General features: G+C 39.7%; 1 protein-coding gene across 4 annotated transcripts in view; it reads left to right on the top strand.

Moving 5' to 3' along the window:
- FERRY3 (FERRY endosomal RAB5 effector complex subunit 3) overlaps positions 1–15,880 on the top strand; it is a 49,537-nt gene extending 33,657 nt beyond the window's left edge. For 3 of the 4 annotated variants that reach the window (XM_068561629.1, XM_068561631.1, XM_068561630.1), the window contains exons 12-14: positions 3,125–3,182; positions 3,898–3,965; positions 4,582–6,670. In XM_068561629.1, the coding sequence (XP_068417730.1) occupies positions 3,125–3,182; positions 3,898–3,965; positions 4,582–4,674 (219 nt within the window). In that variant the 3' untranslated portion in view covers positions 4,675–6,670. Of the gene's footprint in view, positions 1–3,124; positions 3,183–3,897; positions 3,966–4,581; positions 6,671–15,719 lie in introns of those variants that run through there. The other variant, XM_068561633.1, reaches the window with a different exon arrangement.
- The last annotated feature ends 203 nt before the right edge of the window (positions 15,881–16,083 follow it).

The following is a 16,083-nucleotide window of genomic DNA, read 5'->3' as shown; positions in this document are numbered from 1 at the left end:
AGAAACTCAGGGCAAGAGAAGCCTGGGGCGACATAATGACTCAATAGAGTGAAGTGTTCCTGGATGTGGTCCTCAAACAGAAAACGTCATTAGGTAAAAGCCGGGGAAATCTGCATGCACTATGGATTTGAGTTAATAATAAGGTATCAATAGTAGTTCAGGTTTTTTTCTGGTTTTTAAGTAATGTGTTTATAGTGCTGCATTTACAAAGAGAATAGTGCACCCAGTAGAAAGAATAAAAATGTATTTGGGGTTTTATTTTTAACTGGCTGCAGATAGAAATCCTTTAGTGACATCATGGCAATTTGACAGTTATGATTAAGTTCAATAAAGGTAAATGGGGTACTTGGAAGATCAGATTCTAGCTGCTTCTTTCTAACGGCTTCTGATTCATCTGGCTCCTTAAATGATACAGGATAAAGCCCTTATTTGGTGGGGAAACATTTCCAAAATGAACTTTTAGGTTCTCTCTTAATAATTTTCTTCTGTCAATTGTTAAAAATAGGACTTTCTGTTTCTCTGTCTGTGTGTGTGTGTTGGTTATTTCACCTCAGTGTCATCACCCGAATTCCTATAAGTTCACAATTGTGATTTTACAATGTAGAAAAAAATTCAGTTGTTGTAGTCTGCTATTGCTTTAGATGTACATATCGCTGAAAACCCAAAGTAGATTAGAATTGCTAAAGGATTTTCCTGCCATTGTTTGATGTAGTCTGGTTTCTTTATTCCTTTTTTAAAAATTTTATTGAAGCCTAGTTGATTTACAGTGTTGTGTTTAATTTCTGTTATATAGCAAAGTGACTATTACACATATATTTACATTTTTTTCATATTCTTTTCCATTATGGCTTATCACAGGATATTGGATATGGTTCCCTGTGCTAAACAGTAGGACCTTGTTGTTTATCCATCCTACATATAATAGTTTGCATCTGCTAATCCCAAACTCCCAATCCTTCCTTCCCTCGACCCCCTCCCCCTTGGCAACCACAAGTCTGTTCTCTATGTCTGTTAGTCTGTTTTTGTTTTGCAGGTAAGTTCATTTGCGTTGTATGTTCTCTTTATTCTTGATAGCTACGTGGACAGCCTCACTTCTAGTGCTCTACTAATATAAGATGTTAACAGGGGAAACTGAGTGTGGGAGTGTATGGCAATTCTCTGTACCATTTTCGTAATTTTTCTGTCAACCTAAAACTGTTTCACAAAATAAAGTCTATTTTTTAAAAGCCATCAGGGCGATACTGTTTTGGATCTATTAAATTAGTAAATATGTTAAATAATGTTTTAAATAATATTTAAGTGTCCAAATGATTGTGAACAATATGATGAAATTGGATGATGCATGCATTGCTAATGGCCAATGTAAATTGATATTACCTTTTAGGGAGAAACTTGAATTTTATTTCACTAATCTATAGGAGTAAGTATCCCAAGAAATTATTCAAAAAACAAGACATCTGTAGATGTAGATACACACACGCGTCATATACATAAATATGCCCACTGCAGTGTTATGAACAAAAAGGGGAAATTGAGTTATAAGGGGCCATTTAAATAAATTATGATACATTAACTCAATAAAACAGCAGTTTTTAAATTGTGTTCTGAGGATACCCCCAGGATGCTAGCCCCTTCTGGGGGTCAGCAAGACTAAAAATATTTTCATGATAATTCTAAGATACTCTGTGCCTTTTGCATTCTCATTCTTGCATGAACGTCACTGAGTTCTTCCCGAGGCTGTATGATCACACAGCAGATTGATGCCGAGGCAGATGTGAGAGTCCAGATGTCTTCTGCGAGGCCAGGCATTAATGAGATGTGTAGATATGTAAGGCATTGCCCTTCTTCTCACCCAAATTTTTTTGTTTTGGAAAATATAGTAACTTTACATTAAAAAAAATACGTTACATTAACATACGGTGGGTTTATCATTTTTAAATGAAATTAATATTTTTATATTTTTCTCAGTTTTAATTTCTAATGCAGTAAATATCAGGAGACATAATCCACATAAACAAAAGCTCAGTGCAGTCCTCAGTGATCTTTAAGAGTGTAAAAAAGATCCTAAGACCCAGAGAGAGGAAGGATCACCATAATGAATTAATAAACATATTTTATTGTTACAGTTACAAACACTTGCAGCATGGGAAAGTGATTCGATAATAGCGAAAAGAAATAGAATTTAAAATGGCACAATCGCTGATCACGACCACAGAAAAGTATAAATGTGTGGGTTGGTTGGTTCGCAGCACGCATGTGCTCACTTGGTCAAGGGTTAGGAAGGAGCGTCCAAAAAAGAGCTCATTTGGTTTGTTAGGTGGCTGAGATAGGGTGCTTGTTTGTTTCTGGTACTTTGTAATAACATGTTATACACAGAAAACATTTTTTTTGAATTTAAATTTATTTATTTATTTTTGGCTGCATTGGGTCTTCATTGCTGCGCGCGGGCTTTCTCTAGTTGCGGCGAGCAGGGGCTGCTCTTCGTTGCGGTGCGAGGGCTTCTCACTGCCGTGGCTTCTCTTGTAGTGGAGCACGGCCTCTAGGCGTGCAGGCTTCAGTAGTTGTGACTCGCGGGCTCAGTAGTTGTGGCTCATGAGCTCGAGCACAGGCTCAGTAGTTGCGGCGCACGGGCTTAGTTGCTCTGTGGTATGTTGGATCTTCCCGGACCAGGGATCGAACCCGTGTCCCCTGCATTGGCAGACAGATTCTTAACCACTGCGCCACCAGGGAAGCCCCAAGGAAAACATTTTAATGCATTGCTTATTCAAATATTGTACAATTTAATAGAATTATTCATGCTAACATATTGAGAGAAGTAGGTGGAGTTCCTGTGTCACATATATGTCTTTAGAGTTAATTATGTAGAAAGTTTTAAGGGAATGTTCATTTTTAAAATTATATTGACTAGGCTAATTCAGTTAGTTTGCATTCCACAAGTATAGTCTAACAGCTGGAACAGGTTACATGCCTAAAAACCAGAGGAAATCTAGCTGAAATTAGCTAATGGTTGCCTGTAAGTGGATGGTCAACATTATAGATAAATTAAGGCCTGACCATATATATATATTTTTTCTTTTTTACAAAGTTCAGTTAAAAACATGATTTGTTTTGTTTCTGTTTTTAGGAAATGACTATACCATGGTGCTTAAGGAGAGCAGAACTTGTGTTTAAGTGTGTCAAAGGTAAACATAACCTTATATTTAACAACAACGACCTATATTTCTTCGTTGAAAATATTGAAAGTAGAGCAAGCCAGGAGAAAGAATTGTAGCAGTTACCCCTGTCATCTGGTGCCTCAGTTAAATGGTTTAACAAGCAAATATTTCATAGCGGCTTTTTTATCTACCTTTTTCCAATCACAAAATAAAATCTCCAGCCCTCCTTTTTTTTTTTTGGGGCCGTGTCACACGGCCTGCAGGATCTCAGTTCCCTGACCAGGGATTGAACCTGGGTCACAGGAGTGAAAGCCTGGAATCCTAACCACTAGGCCACCAGGGAACTCCCTCCAGACCTCTTGAAATGTGAGGATATTTGGACATTGATAGAGCTTACTCTCTGTTACCTTTTATTTTCTTAAAAAGAGAAGAAAATAGAACCACGTGTTTAATTAATCTTGAATAACCTGTTTTGGCTTCATTGTGTGGAGGCAAAATAGGACTTAAGAAATGATCATTACAAGTGTTTTGACGGAACTATGTGAAACTACTCTGGCCTGGAGAGATAAGGATTGCAGAAGTTTATCTGGCCTTCAGGCTTAGCCTTTCCTACAGGCAAGTAGCTACCTAAAAAGTCAAGACGTGCAGCCCCACGATGAAAATTCAGTTTATTTTCAGTAAAGGACTGGTAGGTTTGAAGACCAGAACTCATAATTCAGCAAAGTCTGTTGTTCTATTTTAGGTTTCATGATGGAAATGGCTTCATGGGATGGAGGAATTTCTAGGACAGTGCAGTTTCTGGTACCACAGGTGTGTTATCTGGATAGCTCTCACCCCAGTTCAGTCTCTGTTGTGATATTCCTCGCAGACATAGCTAGGCACACTGCCGTAAACTCAAAATAGCATAAGAAAATGCTAGCAGCTTTCTGTGTTTTAAGGGGAGAAGTGTTTGGATGCCATCAAGGCACTTAGTTTACTCTCAAAGACGTTAGTATCTGCCACTCAAGGGATCTCTGATTAAACCCCAAAGCTGAACTTAACTCATCTTTCCTCCCCCGCCCCACATTTATGTTATATAGATTCATAAAGAAGGACGTGAGCAGAGAATGATTCCGTGTTCTATGTAGAATTTAGCAAAACGGGTGTACTTTTATCACTGAATGCACTACTATTATCTAGGGGTTTTTCTGGTAATCAGACTTATTATTTGACAGAAACAGTGTAGGGTCTCAGAGGCTGGATCCAGAGAAACACCCCTGCCCACAGCTGTGCAGTTAAATCAGCTCTGAAAGATAGTGTTCACATATTACACTCCATGTCTAGAACTACTGCCATTACTTCCATGTTTTAAAATACTTAAACCTTTTTTTTAAATCAGTGATGATTTAACAAGTGCAAACTTTTTTTTTTTCTTACCTCTTAACAGAGCATTTCTGAAGAAATGTTTTACCAACTTAGTAACATGCTTCCCCAGATCTTCCGAGTATCATCAACACTCACCCTGACATCCAAGCACTAAACCCCCTAGATTGATATCTGGCAGAAGAGGATGCGTAAACTATCCAGGAACTTGAGATGTGCTGGGATTCTGTCAAGCAAAAGATGCCCAGAAAGAGGACTTGCCACCCAAGCCACGAATCAAATCATGATAAACATCTGTTAAACGTTCCAAAATCCACATGCCGTACAGACTAGTGCTCAGCCCCTTACTTATACAGTTATTTTTTCACACACACACACACACACACACACACACACACACACACTGTATTTTATTTTTACAAGAGATAAATAAACTGACACCAAGCATTGTGAATGGATGACCACAACAAAAGCAACAATGATTGCAATTACCAAGCACGGAACACCCTCATACTATGTCATAATATTGACATTCAGTCCAGTAATCCTCCACTGTAACAGCTCCTTTACTTTGCAGTGAAAATTGTATATTTTTGGCCTCTGACTCCTTGTGGGATTTTTTTTTTTAATTCAAACAGAAAGTCACAAAAATTATAATCATCCTCATCAGTTCACTCAGTCCCATGTAATTAATTTTTTTTTCCATCTTGATCTTTTGTTAGCACTTTTATGAGTTCATCGGTTTTCCATTAGAGTTCTGAAAATGCTTATTCATTCAGTTCAGCAGTATAGTCAGTTACCAGAAACCTGTACTTGTCAGTCTTTTCCATGAATTCCCTGAAGATGAAACCCTTTTATAGGAACATTTTTGCGAAAGCGTCAGAGTACACCCAGAACTGTCTGTAAATGACAAAAGACTTAAAAATGACCACGGTTAAAGATTTGATGAAAGTTCATTATAATGCAATTGACAAGGAAATTTAGTTATTTCTGAGATACACATTTTAAAGTAATAACTAGAATTATGACTTATAACATACCAGAACATATAAGATTTTTAGAAATTTCATGTAATGTCTGAAACATTTATATTAACATATTTCCATACAAATAACCCGAAGAGAGTTTAGTATTAGTTGTTTTTTTGTTTGTTTGTTTTTTTACACTGCGGGTTCTTATTAGTCATCAATTTTATACACATCAGTGTATACACGTCAACGCCAATCGCCCAATTCAGCACACCACCATCCCCACCCCACCACAGTTTTCCCCCCTTGGTGTCCATACGTTTGTTCTCTACATCTGTGTCTCAACTTCTGCCCTGCAAACCGGTTCATCTGTACCATTTTTCTAGGTTCCACATACATGCGTTAATAGACGTTATTTGTTTTTATCTTTCTGACTTCACTGTGTATGACAGTCTCTAGATCCATCCACGGCTCAACAAATGACTCAGTTTCGTTCTTTTTTATGGCTGCGTAATATTCCATTGTATATATGTACCACAACTTCTTTATCCGTTTGTCTGTCGATGGGCATTTATTGTCTGTCGATGGGCATTTAGGTTGCTTCTATGACCTGGCTATTGTAAATAGTGCTGCAGTGAACATTGGGGTGCATGTGTCTTTTTGAATTATGGTTTTCTCTGGGTATATGCCCAGTAATGGGATTGCTGGATCATAGGGTAATTCTATTTTTAGTTTTTTAAGGAACCTCCATACTGTTCTCCATAGTGGCTGTATCAATTTACATTCCCACCAACAGTGCGAGAGGGTTCCCATTTCTCCACACCCTCTCCAACATTTGTTGTTTGTAGATTTTCTGATGATGCCCATTCTAACTGGTGTGAGATGATACCTCATTGTAGTTTTGATTTGCATTTCTCTAATAATTAGTGATGTTGAACAGCTTTTCATGTGCTTCTTGGCTATCTGTATGTCTTCTTTGGAGAAATGTCTATTTAGGTCTTCTGCCCATTTCTGGATTGGGTTGTTTGTTTTTTTAATGTTGAGCTGCATGAGCTGTTTATATATTTTGGAGATTAATCGTTTGTCCGTTGATTCGTTTGCAAATATTTTCTCCCATTCTGAGGGTTGTCTTTTCGTCTTGTTTGTAGTTTCCTTTGCTGTGCAAAAGCTTTGAAGTTTCATTAGGTCCCATTTGTTTATTTTTGTTTTTATTTCCATTACTCTAGGAGGTGGGTCAAAAAAGATCTTGCTGTGGTTTATGTCAAAGAGTATTCTTCCTATGTTTTCCTCTAAGAGTTTTATACTGTCCGGTCTTACATTTAGGTCTTGAATCCATTTTGAGTTTATTTTTGTGTATGGTGTTAGGGAGTGTTCTAATTTCGTTCTTTTACATGTAGCTGTCCAGCTTTCCCAGCACCACTTACTGAAGAGACTTGTCTTTTCTCCATTGTATATCTTTGCCTCCTTTGTCAGATTAGTTGACCATATGTGCGTGGGTTTATCTCTGGGCTTTCTATCTTGTTCCACTGATCTATGTTTCTGTTTTTGTGCCAGTACCATATTGTCTTGATCACTGTAGCTTTGTAGTAGAGTCTGAAGTCAGGGAGTCTGATTCCTCCAGTTCCGTTTTTTTTCCCTCAAGACTGCTTTGGCTATTCGGGGTCTTTTGTGTCTCCATACAAACTTTAAGATGATTTGTTCTAGTTCTGTAAAAAATGCCATTGGTAATTTGATGGGGATTGCATTGAATCTGTAGATGGCTTTGGGTAGTATAGTCATTTTCACAATATTGATTCTCCCAATCCAAGAACATGGTATATCTCTCCATCTGTTGGTATCATCTTTAATTTCTTTCATCAGTGTCTTATAGTTTTCTGCATACAGGTCTTTTGTTTCCCTAGGTAGTTTTATTCCTAGGTATTCTTTTTGTTGCAATGGTAAATGGGAGTGTTTCCATAATTTCTCTTTCAGATTTTTCATCATTAGTGTATAGGAATGCAAGAGATTTCTGTGCATTAATTTTGTATCCTGCAACTTTACCAAATTCATTGATTAGCTCTAGTAGTTTTCTGTGGCATTTTTAGGATTCTCTATGTATAGTATGTCATCTGCCAAGAGTGACAGTTTTACTTCTTCTTTTCCAATTTGTATTCCTTTTATTTCTTTTTCTTCTCTGATTGCCGTGGCTAGGACTTCCAAAACTATGTTGAGTAACAGTGGTGAGAGCGGACAACCTTGTCCTGTTCGTGATCTTAGAGGAAATGGTTTCAGTTTTTCACCATTGAGAATGATGTTTGCTGTGGGTTTGTCATATATGGCCTTTATTATGTTGAGGTAGGTTCCCTCTATGCCCACTTTCTGGAGAGTTTTTATCATAAATAGGTGTTGAATTTTGTCAAAAGCTTTTTCTGCATCTATTGCAATGATCGTATGGTTTTTATTCAGTTTGTTAATATGGTGTATCACATTGGTTGATTTGCGTATATTGAACAATCCTTGCATCCCTGGGATAAATCCCACTTGATCATGGTGTGTGATCCTTTTAATGTGTTCTTTGTTGGATTCTGTTTGCTAGTATTTTGTTGAGGATTTTTGCCTCTATATTCATCAGTGATATTGGTCTGTCATTTTCTTTTTTTGTAGTATCTTTGTCTGCTTTTGGTATCAGGGTAATGGTGGCCTCATAGAATGAGTTTGGGAGTGTTCCTTCCCCTGCAATTTTTTGGAAGAGTTTGAGAAGGATGGGCGTTCTCTCTTCTCTAAATGTTTGATAGAATTCACCTGTGAAGCCATCTGGTCCTGGACTTCTGTTTGTTGGAAGATTTTTAATCACAGTTTCAATTTCATTACTTGTGATTGGTCTGTTCATATTTTCTGTTTCTTCCTGGTTCAGTCTTGGAAAGTTATACCTTTCTAAGAACTTGTCCATTTCTTCCAGGTTGTCCATTTTATTGGCATAGAGTTGCTTGTAGTAGTCTGTTAGGATGCTTTGTATGTCTGCGCTGTCTGTTGTAACTTCTTCTTTTTCATTTCTAATTTTATTGATTTGGGTCCTCTCCCTCTTTTTCTTGATGAGTCTGGCTAATGGTTTATCAATTTTGTTTATCTTCTCCAAGAACCAGCTTTTAGTTTTATTGATCTTTGCTATTGTTTTCTTTGTTTCTATTTCATTTATTTCTGCTCTGATCTTTATGATTTCTTTCCTTCTGCCAGCTTTGGGTTTTGTTTGTTCTTCTTTCTCTAGTTCCTTTAGGTGTAAGGTTAGATTGTTTACATGAGATTTTTCTTGTTTCTTGAGGTAGGCTTGTATAGCTATAAACTTCCCTCTTAGAACTGCTTTTGCTGCATCCCATAGGTTTTGGATCGTCGTGTTTTCATTGTCATTTGTCTCTAGGTATTTGTTGATTTCCTCTTTGATTTCTTCAGTGATCGCTTGGTTATTTAGTAACGTATTGTTTAGCCTCCATGTGTTTTGTGTTTTTTACGTTTTTTTCCCTGTGATTCATTTCTAATCTCATAGCGTTGTGGTCAGATAAGATGCTTGATATGATTTCAATTTTCTTAAATTTACTGAGGCTTGATTTGTGACCCAAGATGTGATCTGTCCTGGAGAATGTTCCATGCACACTTGAGAAGAACGTGTAATCTGCTGTTTTTGGATGGAATGTCCTATAAATATCAATTAAATCTGTCTGGTCTACTGTGTCATTTAAAGCTTCTGTTTCCTTATTTATTTTCATTTTGGATGATCTGTCCATTGGTGTAAATGAGGTGTTAAAGTCCCCCACTATTATTGTGTTACTGTCGATTTCCTCTTTTATAGCTGTTAGCAGTTGCCTTATGTATTGAGGTGCACCTATGTTGGGTGCATATATATTTATAATTGTTATATCTTCTTCTTGGATTGATCCCTTGATCATTATGTAGTGTCCTTCCTCGTCTCTTGTAACATTCTTTATTTTAAAGTCTGTTTCATCTGATATGAGTATAGCTACTCCAGCTTTCTTTTGATTTCCATTTGCATGGAATATCTTTTTCCATCCCCTCACTTTCAGTCTGTCTGTGTCCCTAGGTCTAAAGTGGGTCTCTTGTAGACAGCATATATATGGGTCTTGTTTTTGTATCCATTCAGCAAGCCTGTGTCTTTTGGTTGGAGCATTTAATCCATTCATGTTTAAGGTAATTATTGATATGTATGTTCCTATGACCATTTTCTTAATTGTTTTGGGTTTGTTTTTGTAGATCCTTTTCTTCTCTTGTGTTTCCCACTTAGAGAAGTTCCTTTAGCATTTGTTGTAGAGCTGGTTTGCTGGTGCTGAATTCTCTTAGCTTTTGCTTGTCTGTAAAGCTTTTGATTTCTCCATCGAATCGGAATGAGATCCTTGCCGGGTAGAGTAATCTTGGTTGTAGGTTCTTCCCTTTCATCACTTTAAGTATATCATGCCACTCCCTTCTGGCTAGTAGAGTTTCTGCTGAGAAATCAACTGTTAACCTTATGGGAGTTCACTTGCATGTTATTTGTCATTTTTCCCTTGCTGCTTTCAATAATTTTCTTTGTCTTTAATTTTTGCCAGTTTGATTACTATGTGTCTCGGAGTGTTTCTCCTTGGGTTTATCCTGTATGGGACTCTCTGTGCTTCCTGGACTTGGGTGGCTATTTCCTTTCCCATGTTAGGGAAGTTTTTGACTATAATCTCTTCAAATATTTTCTCAGGTCCTTTCTCTCTCTCTTCTCCTTCTGGGACCCCTATAATGCGAATGTTGTTGCATCTAATGTTGTCCCAGAGGTCTCTTAGGCTGTCTTCATTTGTTTTCATTCTTTTTTCTTTATTCTTTTCTGCAGCAGTGAATTCCACCATTCTGTCTTCCAGGTCACTTATCCATTCTTCTGCCTCAGTTATTCTGCTATTGATTACTTCTAGTGTAGTTTTCATTTCACTTATTGTATTGTTCATCTCTGTTTGTTTGTTCTTTAATTCTTCTAGGTCTTTGTTAAACATTTCTTGCATCTTCTCGATCTTTGCCTCCATTGTTTTTCCGAGGTCCTGGATCATCTTCACTATCATTATTCTGAATTCTTTTTCTGGAAGGTTGCCTATCTCCACTTCATTGAGTTGTTTTTCTGGGGTTTTATCTTGTTCCTTCATCTGGTACATAGCCCTCTGCCTTTTCATCTTGTCTATCTTTCTGTGAATGTGGTTTTTGTTCCACAGGCTGCAGGATTGTAGTTATTCTTGCTTCTGCTGTTTGCCCTCTGGTGGATGAGGCTATCTAAGAAGTTTGTGCAAGTTTCCTGATGGGAGGGACTGGTAGTGGGTAGAGCTGGCTGTTGCTCTGGTGGGCAGAGCTCATTAAAGCTTTAATCCACTTGTCTGCTGATGGTTGGGGCTGGGTTCCCTCCCTGTTGGTTGTTTGGCCTGAGGCAACCCAACACTGGAGCCTACCCGGGCTCTTTGTTGGGGCTAATGGCGGACTCTGGGAGGGCTCACGCCAAGGAGTACTCCCCAGAACTTCTGCTGCCAGTGTCCGTGTTCTCATGGTGAGACACAGCCACCCCCTGCCTGTGCAGGAGACCCTCCAACACCAGCAGGTAGGTCTGGTTCAGTCTCCCCCGGGGTCACTGCTCCTTCCCCTGGGTCCCGATGCGCACACTACTTTGTGTGTGCCCTCCAAGAGTGGAGTCTCTGTTTCCCCCAGTCCTGTCAAAGTCCTGCAATCAATTCCCACTAGGCTTCAAAGTCTGATTCTCTAGGAATTCCTCTTCCCGTTGCCGGACCCCCAGGTTGGGAAGCCTGATGTGGGGCTCAGAACCTTCACTCCAGTCGGTGGACTTCTGTGGCATAAGTGTTCTCCAGTTTGTGAGTCACCCACCCAGCAGTTATGGGATTTGATTTTACTGTGATTGCGCCCCTCCTACCATCTCACTGTGGCTTCTCCTTTGTCTTTGGATGTGGGGTATCTTTTTCGGTGAGTTCCAGTGTCTTCCTGTCGATGTCTGTCCAGCAGCTAGCTGTGATTCTGGTGTTCTCGCAAGAGGGAGTGAGAGCACCTCCTTCTACTCCGCCATCTTGGTTCCTCTCTTCTATACAGTTATTCTTAAAGTCTCTTTATGAAAAAAACGTGTCCTTTTTTCCTACCATTGTGTCCTATCTGTGAGTATTCGTGAGTTAAAACTTCCTGTGTGTCACACACAGACACTAGGTGTAGGAGACTATTCACTAAAATTTCATGGAGATATTTGACTTTTCCAAAAGGTTTGAATCATACCAGGTACAAGGCTTAATTAACATACAAATAAAACCTTCCCTCTACCTTATTTTCCAATTAAATTTTAAAAATTACAAAGCAGTGAAATATACATTGCAAGTATAGATTTCTTGTGATAATCTTTTTATAGAAGCATATGAGACAAATGTGACTTTTAAATCCCTCCCTTTCAAAAACTTGCTTTTAAGTTACTCTTTCTAAGGTTTTATAAGAGTCAAGAAAGGACTCTGGATTCTTTACCCCTGTCTCATCTTCCCTTTGTGGCCTTGTCGTTGTCTATTAATAACGTTTCGTGGACTGGGAAAGTAGTGTGCCTACGTGCGGGCCTGGTGGAAGTTGGTCTAAAGCAGCACCTGGCAGTGTTTTCGTGACACTGAGTCAACATGGTGATGATCAGACAGCGAGGAGCATCTTTATTTCTGCTTACCGCGTTCTCAGCTTCCTTAATCATTCGGCTTCCTGCATTACTTTGCCGATAACTGTGTCCCCATTTCTGTCTCTGCTGTTTTGCCACCTTTTCCACTGTCTTTCCTTGTAGAACTACATTCTCAGATGCTCCCTATCCCTTACCTATCCCATCTAGAACATATTTGCTACGAGTAGTGACGACAACGAATAAAGGCATCTACAAAAGCAATAGTTTCATCCAATCCAAATTGTATGCAGATTGTACCTGGCCAGCAGACTGAACTGGAGGACCTCTGACATCATCATAAGATCGTCTGTCTTGATTCCAAGAAACAAAAAGCACTCTATTAGTATGCCTAAATGTAATAACTTATGGAAACTCTTTTGGCACAGAAAAAACTTTCTCATAGAATGTGTCTTGATTTTCTACTCAAGGAAACAACTGTCCAGTAACAACCCTAAGGAGAACACCACTCCAGACTGGGTCCATTACTCACTAACACTTTCCACATCCTTTTCCAAAGAGCCTGGTGATCCCACCAAGAACAAGGTAGGTGCTCTGTCCTTGGAGCAAGAAATTGCCTTCTGAGCATGAATGCTACCATTGCAACTGCTTCTAATGCAAAGCCAGGTAGACAGAAAACTGGGCTGTGCGAGACCAGGGTCAGAGACTGTCGGGGTTTGTACTATGACAGGTCGAGTTGAAGTGGGTGTAGTATGATCAAAAGATGTTCAGTTTATGCCTATTCAATAAATTAGGAGTTTGGGATTAGCAGATACAAACTACTATATATAATATAAAATAGATAACAAGGTCCTACCTATAGTACAGGGAACTATAGTCAATATCTTATAATAAACTATAATGGAAAAGAATCTGAAAAAGTATGTATATATGTATCTGAATCACTTTGCTGTACACCAGAAACTAACAGAACATTGTAAATCAACGATACTTCAGTAAAATTAAATTAAAAAAAAATTTTTAGTAAATGAATAAAAGGCATTCAAAAAGAGGAGAATCTTTTCACAGAATTCCTGTAACTAAGTATTAAGCCAACAACTCGAAGGGTGCCGCCAGGGGTCAGGTGCTGGGATAAGGGTTCATTCACAGAAGGTGGGTGAGAGCTGCTACCCAGCCCTTCCTTTGTCACCTCAAGGCTGTTTTATTAGGTATTAAGTGGTGGCTTTCACAGCAGGGCAATTTAAAGGTACCATTTGGCCTATGAAATCAAAATAAATGTATTAGGTATCTGTTTTTCACGTGGTGCTATATTATGAAATGTACAGAAGTGGTAAGATTGGAAAAAATCAAGCTATAGTGTTACATACCATTTTTATGAAGACACACCAAACACTAAGCCGATAACAAATACATAACTTAAAATACTACACGGTAAAGATTTTAGATGAAGTCTGTAGTTTTGTATTTGGACTGAGAAGGATGAGATTAAGACTATTTCCCCGAGTGTTCTAGAAGCCTTCTTGGATGGGAGTGGTCTCAGACACTCCATGAATGATGTGAAGAGGATGGCTTGGCAGGCTGAGAAGAGAAGGGGCATCCTCGGTATCAGGTCCAGATGGGAGCAGGAGTAGGTAAAGGAGGCGGGATACACAGGCCGGATGGTGAAGAAGCTGATCGCAAGAGCCTTCTGGGGATACCGGGCAGGGCCCGGGCCTTCGTGCAGACGTTGGTGAAGACTGTCTCACTGAGCGTCAGGTTCTCTATTTGTACAACCAGGTAAGCATTCCTACGACAGACGACAAGGTCCTCAAGGCTTTAAAAACACACTTTGGAAATGAGGCAGGCACTGAGCCTGAGGTCTCCAGTCCCTACTGCCCTTTCCTCCCCTGCCCCCATTTCTGTTCTCAAAGCACAAAACCCAGCGAGGCTGTAACCTTGCCTCGATGGGGAAGGGTGGCACCAGCTGTTCCTCGGAATGACATTGCGATGGGAAGGGAAGAAATGCATGAAAAGGAATTTCAAGAGAAACACAACTTAGGTTGCCTGGGCGCTGGCAGATCTCTTACTGGCACAGTACATGCTGTCTGTGTCGACTGCAGTTGGATCCTGGCTGATTCTCACAAGAAGAAGAAATGTTCCACAAAGGAAAGGTGAATTCACGGAAAGATTCCTGTTCAAGAGGCCCTCGGGAGAATCAGGAGAGCCGTGGTGAAAGAACGAACAAAGCTGAAAGAGTGGCTCCTCAGGCCTATTCTCCAGCTTCTAGGTGAAGAAGCTTGCTTCTGTTACTTAGTTTTCCCATTTAGGTGAAATTGGACGGCTTTGCCTAAAAGAAGTCAGGGCAGTGTAAAAATCCTTATCATTATTTAGAAATAATAAAAAATATTTTATAACACCTATTTACAAAAAGTTCCATGTGTTCAGAACCATTTAGATGGATGGTTTTCTATCCTTGAACCATCAAAGAACCTTTCCATTATCTCCCCCCATATTTCCCTGAAATGTTCTGAAAACTTTCCCTTAGCAAACAATTTGAGCAGTTATCTATTTTTCATTCATCAAAGATATGTCTGTGGAGTTGAGAGATAGATGGTATTAGCAAACAATAGATAGTATCATGGCATAGGATTATCACTGTACAGGGACTTCCCTGGTGGCACAATGGTTAAGAATCCACCTGCCAGTGCAGGGGACACAGATTTGAGCCCTGGTCCAGGAAGATCCCACATGCCGCGGAGCAACTAAGCCCATGCACCGTAACTACTGAGCCTGTTCTCTAGAGCCCGTGCGCCACAACTACTGAGCCTGCGTGCTGCAACTACTGAAGCCCGTGCTCCTAGAGCCCATGCTGCAAAAAGAGGAGCCACCGTAATGAGAAGCCCGCGCACTGCAACGAAGAGTAGCCCCCGCTCACCACAACTAGAGAAAGCCTGCACGCAGCAACGAAGACCCAACGCAGCCAAAAATAAAATTAAATAAAATAAATAAAATACTGATGAATTACAAAAAAAAGAAGAATTATCACTCTATAGTTCCAGGCGGGTTCACAAAATCAAAAACAAAACCTTGCCATTTTATGTTAACCTGTGAAGTCTTGTCCTAGTGAAATGTATTTTTGGAAAGATTTTTTTTCAATAGCTCAGTGACATATTTAAGACAACCCTAAGGACCACTAATTCCAGAAACCTCAAGTTGGGAAACACAGCTTTAGAAGGAAATATTTACATGAGAATATGTTACAAAGGGAAGGTGGGGTAAGGACCACGTAGTGGCAGATTGACCTGAGTCCCGTTCAATACACAACAAGTGTTTGCCGAGTTTCTTCTGTACACGAAGGCACAGAGCTGAGCAAGATCCAGCCTCTAGAAGGCTGTACAAAGGCGATGGACTTGAGGAGTTATTTGATTAAAGTAAGAAGATTTAGACTTTTCTGTGACCTGTGATGCTGACAGTCTCCCATGACCAGAACAAAATCCCAACTAAAGCCCGGGAATGGATGGGTAGCCTCCTGAGGTTCCCTGCAGGACTAACACGTGAGGTCCTGTTCCATATACACAGCTACAGTTACTACTACTGCTTTTCCTGTCTTCCCAGAAGAAGCAGAGTTCCTCCTATGTCCGAGTCTGAGAACTGGCTCAACTTCATGCTACATGCAATGAATCCTCATTCATCGTGGCCTCTACGTTTGCAAATTCTCCTGCTTGCTAAAATGTATTTGTAACGCCAAAATAATAAAGCATTTACAAAAGCAATAGTCTCATCAACTCCAAGTTGCGTGGATATTGTAACTGACCCTCAGGATGAAAGGGGGGCCCTTTGGCACCGTCTTGGACATCATCTGTGCACATGCACAGAGCAGCGGAAAACTGAGTCGCCGGACACACACACACTCCCAGCTGAGAGAAGAAGGGTGACCCTCCACCTTCCGGTCTCAGCTCCACTAACATAAACAAGTGTC

The sequence above is a fragment of the Eschrichtius robustus genome, chromosome 13 (assembly GCF_028021215.1).
Source record: "Eschrichtius robustus isolate mEscRob2 chromosome 13, mEscRob2.pri, whole genome shotgun sequence".
Taxonomy (NCBI): domain Eukaryota; kingdom Metazoa; phylum Chordata; class Mammalia; order Artiodactyla; family Eschrichtiidae; genus Eschrichtius; species Eschrichtius robustus.
Note: the sequence above shows the minus strand (reverse complement) of the source record. Positions and strands in the feature narration are given on the sequence as shown.